The 10,789-nt window shown below is 53.5% G+C and overlaps 1 protein-coding gene across 4 annotated transcripts in view; it reads left to right on the forward strand.

The window, feature by feature from the left end:
* The window catches only part of LOC115862920 (OTU domain-containing protein 7A), a 398,816-nt gene extending 388,454 nt beyond the window's left edge, over positions 1-10,362 (forward strand). For all 4 annotated transcript variants that reach the window (XM_060293933.1, XM_060293934.1, XM_030875278.2 and 1 more), the window contains one exon: positions 1,093-10,362. In XM_060293933.1, the coding sequence (XP_060149916.1) occupies positions 1,093-2,535 (1,443 nt within the window). In that variant the 3' untranslated portion in view covers positions 2,536-10,362. The remainder of the gene's footprint in view (positions 1-1,092) is intronic.
* The last annotated feature ends 427 nt before the right edge of the window (positions 10,363-10,789 follow it).

Raw genomic sequence — 10,789 nt, forward strand, 5'->3', positions numbered from 1 at the left:
GCCTGGCGCGCGCCGGGACGGACGGCAGGCGCACTCGGCCCGGGTCGGGCAGGCGAAGTGCATCCCAGCCTTGCCCGCGGCCCCGCCGCCCTGCCGCCCCGGCTGGGCTGCAACGCGTGCCTCTGTGCGCCTGTGCCTGCGAGTCTGGACGTAGGCGCGCGCTCCGGCTAGGGGAGTTTTTGTCCCCTTACTTTCTCCAGACCGACAGGAATAAACACGCCCACTCAGAAAACAAACCGTAGGCAACTCACAACACAAAACTCTCTCTTGCCGAGATGGGAACACGATGTGCTGCCACGGAGCGGAATTAACTATAAAACTGTGTGTGGGTCCTTGGAAAAGGCAGGGAACCGAGGGCGCGATTCCTCGGCACCCCCTCCTTTTCTTCTTCTCTCCCCTCTTGTTCTCCCCTCCATGAGGGGAGGGCTGTGAGACAGGGGACTGGCGCCCCACTTGGCCCCCTCCCCCAGGGAGGACCCATGCTGGCCCTGCCTCCAGATGCTAAGAGGGATTCGCTTTAAGTATCTGACTGACGTTTTTGTGATCTCAGTAGTAAAGTCCCAGGAAAAGGGATTTGTTTAAAAAACAAAAATTAAAAATAATTGGCCCTCCCCAGACATAAATTTACTTACCCATAAAGTGGAGCTCGTAACGAATATTTTTTAAGTTTCATGAGAAAAGCAAGGAGGGCAGTGCCTGGCACACAGTACCCAGGACAAACTGGCACTGCTCAGAGTGCTTTGTACTCCAGCGTTTACGTGTATCTAAACTTCACAGGGCTCCCTGAGGCAGGTCCCGATACCCCATGTTACTGATGGCACGAGTGACAGTGGATGGCAGTCTGGCTCCAGAGTCCAGCTGCTTGGAGTATGTCATGACGTGGCTGTGGGTGTTCTTTTCTCACCCCCACGAGGGCTGTGAAGGCAGCGGCTCTAGATCGAGAATCAGGAGACTCTCAAGCTGGGACACAGCTCGGGTTTCGGGCAGTGAGGCCGGAAGCCACACCGCGGCGGCGGGGTCTGCCTCCACCGGCCGCGTGGGGCCAACTGATCTCTAACCTCCTCCCGTCCCTGCCCTCCCTCTCCCCTGCAGGCCCCTCTGGCGCAGCCGGAGTCCCCGACGGCCTCGGCGGGGGAGGACGTGCAGTCCCTGCCCGACTCGCTGGACTCGGACCGCGACTCGGTGTGCAGCAACTCCAACAGCAATAACGGCAAGAATGGCAAGGACAAGGAGAAGGAGAAGCAGCGCAAGGACAAGGACAAGACCCGGGCGGACTCTGTGGCCAACAAGCTGGGCAGCTTCAGCAAGACGCTGGGCATCAAGCTGAAGAAGAACATGGGCGGCCTGGGCGGCCTGGTGCACGGCAAGATGAGCCGCGCCAACTCCGCCAACGGCAAGCACAGCGACCCGCCCGAGCGCGGCAAGGAGAAGAAGGCCAAGGCGCGCAAGGGCAGCAAGGAGGAGTCGGGCGCCTCGGCCAGCACGTCGCCCTCGGAGAAGACCACGCCGTCGCCCACGGACAAGACGGCGGGCGCGTCGCCGGCCGACAAGGGCGGCGGGCCCCGCGGCGATGCCTGGAAGTACAGCACGGACGTGAAGCTGAGCCTCAACATCCTGCGCGCCGCCATGCAGGGCGAGCGCAAGTTCATATTCGCCGGCCTGCTGCTCACCAGCCACCGGCACCAGTTCCACGAGGAGATGATCGGCTATTACCTGACCAGCGCGCAGGAGCGCTTCAGCGCCGAGCAGGAGCAGCGGCGCCGCGATGCCGCCGCCGCCGCCGCCGCCGCCTCCACGGCCAAGCGGCCGCCGCGCAGGCCAGAGGCCGAGGGCGCGCCGGGCCCGGAGCGCGCCTCGCCGGGCCCGCCGGCCGGGCCTCCCACGCAGCTGGTGCTCAAGCTCAAGGAGCGCCCGAGCCCCGGGCCAGCGGCGGGCGCGCGGGCGGCGCGGGCAGCGGCGGGCGGCGCGGCCTCCCCGGGCCCCGGCGGCGGCGCGCGACGCGCGGGTGCCAGCGGACCGGTCCCGGGCCGCAGCCCCCCGGCGCCGGGGCGCCAGAGCGTCATCCACGTGCAGGCGGCGGGCGCGCGGGACGAGGCGTGCGCCCCGGCCGTGGGCGCGCTGCGGCCGTGCGCCACGTACCCGCAGCAGAACCGCTCGCTGTCGTCGCAGAGCTACAGCCCGGCTCGCGCCGCTGCCCTGCGCACCGTCAACACGGTCGAGTCGCTGGCGCGCGCCGTCCCAATAACCCTGCCCGGCGCGGCGGGGGCGGCGGGCGCGGCCGAGCCCAAGTCGCAGACCTACACCAACGGCTTCGGCGCGGCGCGCGACGGCCTGGAGTTTGCCGACGCCGACGCGCCGGCCGCGCGATCGAACGGTGAGGGCGGCCGGGGCGGCCCCGGCGCGGGGCCGGCGCAGCGGCGCTGCCAGCGCGAGAACTGCGCGTTCTATGGACGCGCAGAGACCGAGCACTACTGCTCGTACTGCTACCGCGAGGAGCTGCGGCGGCGGCGCGAGGCGCGCGCGGCCCGGCCCTGAGCGCGCGCCGCGGCCCCGCCGGCTGGGCTGTCCTCTCCACGCTGTTGGTGTCTCCTCCGCGCCCTGGTCCACCGGGAGGCCGGCGATCCTCTGTCCGTGCTGTGTACGTGTTTGGTCAAACGTTCCTAATGGTGCCTGAACCTACACTGACGCCACTCAGGTAGTAGACGGATAGGAAACAAGTCATACTGTTGGAAGTGGGTGTGCTAGCTAGCATCTGCCTCGTACCTGTGGAAACTCAATAGCCATTGCAAGGGTATTTTTGTTCTTCAATAAGAGAAATAAAGAAATTTGCAGCCCTTTGTTTTTAGAAGGGAGTGTTTTACATGCCTTTTTTTTTTTTTTTTTTTTTTTTCTGTTTTCCCTAACCCGGCGACTGACCTCTTCCATGTAGCGGTCACCTGCGTGCGATTGTTGCCACCTAGGGTTTCGAAGCAAACGCGCGGCCCCGGGACCGCGGTGGCGGCTCTGCCTCGGGCTCCCACCTGTGCCCCTCCCGGGTCCCTGGAGGACAGGGCGGTTGGCCTCCCACTGGCGCCCAGGTGGTCCCTGTGACCCTTTAGGAATACACGGCTCCATCTCATAAGCAAAACCTCCTCCCACAGTCCCCGGCTCGAGCGACATTCACACTGCCATCAAAGTCGCGGGCGTCTGTAGGATGGGCACCGGACAACCTACCTCGCAGGGCGCGGTGAGGTGTAGCGATCACTCCCGGTGCCGGGCAGCTCAGGCGACAGGAGCTTTCCAAAGACACCTTGGGGCCCAAAGGCAAGGTTCCGAACTCACAATTTGGAGTTGACCATATATGAGCAAAGATGACAGCCTGCTCACATTTCTCCTTCGAAGACACTTCCTCAATGCTCTGTCACCAGAGTGGCCCCTAGGAAGCGACCATCGGTGCCCCAGGAGCGAGGCGAGAACTTGACCCTGCGGTCACTGTGCAAGCCCCCTCTAGGCCGCCCTGAAACCCGGCCTGCGCCTCTTTCCAGAGGGGAGGGGCTGAGGGCCGCCGGGAAAGAAGCCCACCCGCACCTCCACCTCCACCCGCATCTGTCTGGGATCAGCCAGGTGGAGGGGCACCGCTCCCATCGGTGTCCCCTCTGCAGGGTGCGGGTAACCCTGACTGTGGCTCCAGAGCACATGAGGGGCAGCCCCATCCCTGAGCAGTCCCTATTTTGGTGCCTCCTTACATTTCTTGAGGAAAAAATAATGTGTCCTTAGCTACCCTGTTCTGAGCAGCAGTATGCAGCGTCTTCCTTCCAAGATTACCTCTGGAGAGCACCGCTCTTGGCCAAGGACACTGAGGCGTTAAACCCGCCTCACTAAGGAAAGATCTCGTTTCCAAGAAATACAGATACGATGGGTAAAATCCTCACTAGCAAAAGAATCCTTTAAAACCTGTGAGAGCCTTAGAATAGCCTCTAATAATCCCAAGAAAGAGAGGAGAAAGCACCCAGCTTCTCCGTGGGTGTATCTTCAGAAAACACAGGAGGTAGACCATCTCTTCATTGGCGCCAGCTTCTCCTTCTCCAGAAAGGATGCTTTCCCCCGAGATAAAGAGCAGAAAAAAAAAAAAAAAAAATACGGAAGGGGATTTTTGTTTTTACTTGTTTGAAGAATTATTGATATAATAAACTAATTTGAGTATCTCCTGTGAGTAATTTCTTTTTGTTTTTAATTGTCCACAGCACGTGGAGTTTTCAGTAATTTATTCAAGGTTTACATAAGTGGTTCCTTAAAATTATTTATTAAATAGGATCTTAAATTTTTCGAAAGTTTTACTTTTCGTGCTAAACGATACTTTCGGTGTGTGGTAATTACTAACATTCATGTCCTTCATATTACTGGGGTTTCTTTTGTTAAAAAAAAAAAAGTAGTTTTTAAAAATTCTCTCCTCAAGAGGGTTTGTGGCAGCTTTTTGGACTGATTCTTCACGTCATGCTGACCAACTGCTTTGCCATCCAAAGCTGTGAGGTCACAGGAAATAAATATGGCTTCACGTGTAGACGCCAGTTCCTGCCCTACATCTCACAGAAGGTGGAACAGCCAGCCTGGAAAATGCTCCCCTGCCCATTCAGAAACCAAACACACACGCACAAGAAGTCAAGGAGGCAGAAAGTAATCTCGTGTTTGTTTTTTAATTTTTTTAACATGAAAACAGCCAACCAGAAATTTCCAAAACTGGCTGTGCAAATATTTTATCTTTCTCATGCTCTCTGCCAGGTTAAAAAAAAAAAAAAAAAAGGCAAACTGAGAATAAAAATGGTCCATTTGTAGTACCAGAGGAAAAAGGAAAACCTTTAAAGCCAGGCAGTGTTATTTGTAGGTAATATCAAAAAACAGTGACCTGTTCTAGCTCCTCGGATTTCAGGGTCACCACCACCACACCCACATCTGACATATATGCCATAAATAAGAGGCTGAGATCCAACCCCAGACCCCACCCCAGGCTCCTCCCCTCCCCCCCACAACATGGAAGACCCCTGCACCGGCCGCTCCATGTGCAGGGCGCCTGTGGGTGTCACTCCCATCTGGTACGATGCCCTCCGTCCACATCGTTTACAAATAGACGTCTCCTCTTGTGAGAGATCTGGATCCATCCTTCCTCTAAAAACAATGTTAAAAACTGAGAGAGCCCACTGTTCCCTTAAATGTGCTGGTCCAGCCACCCACCCCACCCCAGTGTTCACAAGAGACCTTTAGCCCTGGTCCCAAGCCAGACATCTCTCAGGCGAAATGAGTTCATCAGGCTGGACGGGAACTATTAGAAACTGCTGTGTTTCTCACGTGTGGGTCAAGAGGTCCTCTAATGTCCTTCTGTGACTTGGGGGCCCTTTGTGGAGTGGGAGGAAAAGGAAGTGGATTGGGGGTGCTAGAGAAAAGGAAGACGGCCAGTTCCGATTCTAGAAAGGACATGAGCCCCACCTAGGCACAGGTCCTGGACACGGGCTGAGCAGCTGCCCCACCTGTGGGCCGCCTTCCCCAGCCGGTCTGACCTGGCCAAACTTCCCTTTCTGGAAAGGTCAGATGTCTCTTAAGTGACAGCAAGTTTCCAGAAGGATCCCAGATACTTCTAAACCCCAGTGGAGGTTATTTCAGTCATTTGCTTCACACTTCCTGCAACTGCGTTACCTGGGTATATGACTTTTTAAAAAATAATATATTGTGAAAGGAAGGCGTTTTTAAGTGTATTCTGTTTGTAGATTTTATGCTGTTATGTTGAGATTTTACAAGCCAAGTTTAAACTGTACTATAGAAATTATTTTTATATTATTTTCAGAATATGCCAGAGAGCAATATTTTACACCCTTATATTGTCACAGGGTTACCCCCTTGGGGGGCTAACTTTAGGTTGGGTGGGGCTCCGCTGTGGGCTCTTGGGGGTGAAATGATTTCTGCTCTTTGTTCAAATCCCCTCTGAAGGTGGAACTGTGTAAATGTCTCCTCTTTTTCCATGGAAAGCTTGATTTGTTTTCTGCTCCTGGATTTTGGTACTGCATCTTTCCTCTTAAATGAATACTTTCTATTCACTAAGTTACTGTGGACCTTTTTCTTGCCTATCACCACCCAGTGGCTCCAGTGGTGTTCTGAAAAGTTGGGATCTGTTACTTTACAAACTTTATGTTTTCCAACGTGATTTGATTTATTAATTCTGGTAGCTTACCGTCAGGAATTTAGTGACTCAAGATAGCAGGGGGCACACCTCGAGGTGTGAAATCCTCCAGGCAGTGCCCACCGCCTCTGGGGCAGGGCCGTGGCTACGTGGCTCTCACCTCCTCGCTTAGCGACTTCAAGCTTATTTTGCGAACTACTCTACTTTGCAGAAATAAACTTAACCGATCAAAATATATTTCACGTTGGTTAAGAAAAAAGGGCTGTACCCATCAGTGGTGGGAAATTTGTGTGAGGAAAAAAAAAAAAGGCTTTGCCAAACCATGTGTTCCATTCGCTGTGTCTTTCATGTTTACTAAGAGACGTGGAGTAATGCACGTTTGGGAGGGTTTCTTTCTTTAGGACACGATTCAGTTTTCCTCATTGTGGTGTGGACTTTACAAATTAAGTTCCTCGAGTGCTTTTTTCTTTTTCTTTGTTCCAACGGTTATAATAAATAAGAAGAAAACGTGTGTCGTGGTTGAGCGGACCCTGCCTTGTCAGACCCCGGCCGCTGTGACATTGCCTCTGTCCAGAGTCTGGTTCTGCTGTCATCCGAGCACAAGCACATCCAAGAAAGGGCCCCACAGTGGCTGGCACCCCTGGCACCAGGGAGCAGTCACCCCCTTCCAAAAAGCCTTAAAGCGGTGGCTCTCTGGAGACCTCCGGGCCCCACCTTGCCCTTCAGTCCTAACTATAGGTTCTCCTTGCTACTGGAACTGGGCCGCTTTGGTATGGGGCTCCAGGGTGGGGAGAGGTGCCCAGCTTCATTCTTGTTTCTGTCTCGTCCCCCCAGTGCCCAGATCCACTCTCCAGCACAGGTCCCAGCGGCCCAGAGCGTGATTCTAACGGTGGATCTGCTGACACGGGGTTGGGCCCAGGGCGCTTCATCCCCAGGAGACCCACAGGGCACACATGATGACGAGGGGCCCCACACTCCCCTCAGGAGGCCTGGAGGCTGCAGGGAGCGCTCCGAGGCACCCTGATCAGGAAGACTTTCATGATTGCTCCGAGCAATGTGCGAGATGGTCTGTTCGCAGTCACGTGGGTAACTTTGTTCCCCAAAACCGGTCCTTCCTCTTCGCTCCATGCCCACCCCCAGCAGAGAATAGAGAGGGGGCTGCCCTGCACAGACCTCTCGGGAACAAGTGTGTAGTCTGTGCTGTGTCAAGATGCCGTGCTCCTCCACCCCCACCCCCACCCCCCACCGGCTGACTTAATACACACATCACTGCAGGAACAGCACAGAAACCAGAATCTCCAAACAAGGCTAAAATATTACTATTTCCATTTTATTTTGCAAAATAATTTGCTGAAATTTCAATTTTTGCTGTTTGATGCTTGCAAAAAGAGTCCCACCCTAATTATGTATGTACAAAATGATGGCCATTGCTTATCCTTTTTTATTCCTCCAAGAGAGCATCTCAAGAATACACACACACACACACACACACACACACACACACGCACAATCAGTTCTTTAATGTAAGATGAGAGGTACCACTGGCTTTTTAAATATAGGCTGAATATGCTCAAGACCAAAGCAACCCATTATTTTAAAGAGGGTAAATTAGTGGAGCCAGCTCCTTGAGAACATCTGTGATAGAGCAGACACTGCAGGATGACTTCAAAGAAACAACTAGGTTCTGACAAAGACCACTCCCACCCCTGTACTTCTCCAACCTCTGCCCCAGTGACACAAGCCTGGCCCAGGGCCTTTGCACATGCCCTCTGCCTGGAATGTCCTCTCCCAACACCCACCCTCAGCCACCCTTCACTACCTGCCAGTCTTTGTTCCAATGTCACCTCTCAATGAGGCTCTCCCTGACTTCTTTATTTAATAAGCCAACACATCCCACCCTCCCTGCCGCCTCCCTGCGCGTCTTCCTCTTGTGCATTTATCGCCACCTGAGGGCTGCGTGTGAATTATTCATTCATTCATTCATTGTATGCCTCCCTCCAGCCCCCATAGAATGTAAGCTCCACGCGGGCAGGAATTTTTGTATGTTTTGCTCACTGCTGTACTTCTGGTGCCTACAACAGCGCCTGACATATATTAGGTGCTGGATAAACACTTGTTGAAAAAAGAAAATGAAATCAATAATTTGATAGCTATTAAGAAGCCTAAAAGTATCAGTTGCAGCCTTTATCAAGTCGAGATTCTACTCTCGCCCCTAAATGGGGAGAATTTTAGCTGATACAGCAGCCTGGCTGCTTCTCCAGCCTGTGGTTTACGAAGGCCGGATGTGGCAGTGAGCACCAGACCTGATGGTGGCGGGTCTCCTGCGTAAACGCCTGCCCTGGGGCCCTCCCTCATAGAGAAGGTACTCCGCTGTTTACAGAGGGCCCTCTGGGACAGGATGAGGTGGGGACAGTTTCCTCCAGGGCACCTCTCGTGATCACACCCCCTCCATGAGGTCGTCATGGGCCTGGACCATTCTGGAGAGTCCCTTATAATGGGTCCTTAGGACGCTGTGCCTTCACAGTGTCTCCAGGGAGATAGGCCTTCCTTCCTAGAGCAAACTCAGTGGCAGCAGATGACCCTGCCCAGGAAAGGGCATCAGCCTGACCCCTAGCAGGACCCGTTCTTATGTCACCAAAAGCAGGCCTTCAGGGAAGGGGAGCTGCTCACACAGGTGTGGGGGGACTGCGTTGACAAAGTTGGAGGCCTCCTGTCGCCCCTTGGTCACAGGTGTGTGTGTACTGCAGGGGCAGAGCCTGGACATAGCAGAGCCAAACAACACAGCCTCCTCGGCCAGGCCCTCTGGTGGCCTCGCCCACCAGCAGGGGAGGGATGCTTCCCCCTCTGAACTTCCTACCCCTGCGGGATGATCTTCCCAACTACCTAACCTTGGTGTTTACTTCTAGGTCCTTTGGCCAAATGTGTTTTCCTCTACCAGTTGTTGGCAAAATACTGTTACAAGCTTCTTATAGGACCCTTGTCCTACTGTGGCCTGGTTAAAAGCCTTTGTCCTTCTCTTGTTCCCTTTCCGTGGTTCTGATGTCACTTCTCTGGGTGCCATATTTTAGGGTCCCCCATTTGGGGGACCAGGAGCTCCCTCGTAGCACTCCCTCGGCAGCTGCAGACAGTGAGTGAGCCCACACGTGTGTGTCCCTTCGCTTGAATTGCCAAATACACAAGGCCCCTTTCATTGCTGCCCTGACACACGCGGGTGTGGCAGACATGCTCCTGGCCAGTGCTCAGAGAGGGCGACCTTTCCAGGGCTGCTTCCTGGGCCCTCGCAAAACTTCCTCCAAGGCAGGAGCCCTGCAGCCCGTCCAGTTTTTCCTGCTTGCCTGGAATGGAATCCAAACGCCTGCCCTGGAGTGATGATTTGGTAGGTGGGAGTGGGGCAGCTTGTCCCCACTGACTTGTGACCAAAACTAGTAAAGCCACCGTGAGCACAGTTGGAGACGGGCAAGTGGCCCAGAGCCCCTGTACACGAGGCAAACGCCACCTCCCAGAGCCAGTCATCATTCAACACCCCGAGGAAGCCCGGGGCCCTCCACCACCCACAGGGCCCTTAGAGCCACAGGGGGCTCCCCTGAGTCTGCACTCAGAACCTGAACCCCGTTCACCCTCAGCTTTGACCAGTGTGTCTCGTTTTAACTGATGATTGCTGATGTGTACTTGCTTGGTTCCTTCCAACACGCATTGGCAAGTGAATGTAGTTCCTCTGTTTCTTTCCCTTTCTTTTTTCTTTTACTGGTTCATTTGACTGATTTGGGATGAAATACATGACTTTGTTTCCCCAGTTTACTTGTTACCATGGACGAAGGAAAACATTGAGTCAGAAAGGGGTCAGAAATCCCTGTTGCTTCAACCAAGTTGTCCAGAACCCTTTTCTGATTCAATGCAAATATTCTTTTCCATCTGGTCTATCCTTGGAGAAGGAACCCATTGTAAGAGCTTGTCTTTGGTGGTTGGGTTGTTACTTTGTAAAGTATTAAAGCACTAAACCGATTTTTGCAATATGTAGTAAATCTTGCTTTCATTTTGGAAAACTTCCAGTAATGACTACTACTGCACTTTTTATAGAAGAACTGTATTTCATTTCTTTCTTTTATGAAAGATTATTTCAAGTAACAATAGCTCTGTAATCCGTGTGATACGGCTTCTCCATTACTTGACATGGAGAGAAGCTTTGATGCCTACTCAATAAATTAACATGTTTGTAAAGCACTGGCTGGTCCAATTATTTACCCACTCCAGTGTCCCTGGTAAAACACCATCTAAGAAAAGTTTTATGGCACGGAGGAAGAGGATTCTAACAGGTGTCCATCCTTACCCATTTTTATTTTAAGTGTTCTTCCAATCAGATGAGATGTAAACCGAGGTATCACAGTTTTATTATGTGAGACAAGAGTTTCTGTCCTTTTTAAATGGTCAGGACACTTTCTGTCAAAATGAAAACAATAGAGCTTCCCTTGACGTGTGTTCGCCAGAGGTCAGCAAGACGGCAACTGGGAGGCCACAGAGAATAAGAGGATTTTCCTGTGGCTTTTTATTTGCACATGTTTTTCTGTGCAGGAGAGGCATGGTGTCTGTAAAAGAAAGCAAGTCGTTTCCCTGTGGGCGGCGGGCCTGTCCCAGGCAGGCGAT

This window comes from Globicephala melas, chromosome 2 (genome assembly GCF_963455315.2).
Source record: "Globicephala melas chromosome 2, mGloMel1.2, whole genome shotgun sequence".
NCBI lineage: Eukaryota > Metazoa > Chordata > Mammalia > Artiodactyla > Delphinidae > Globicephala > Globicephala melas.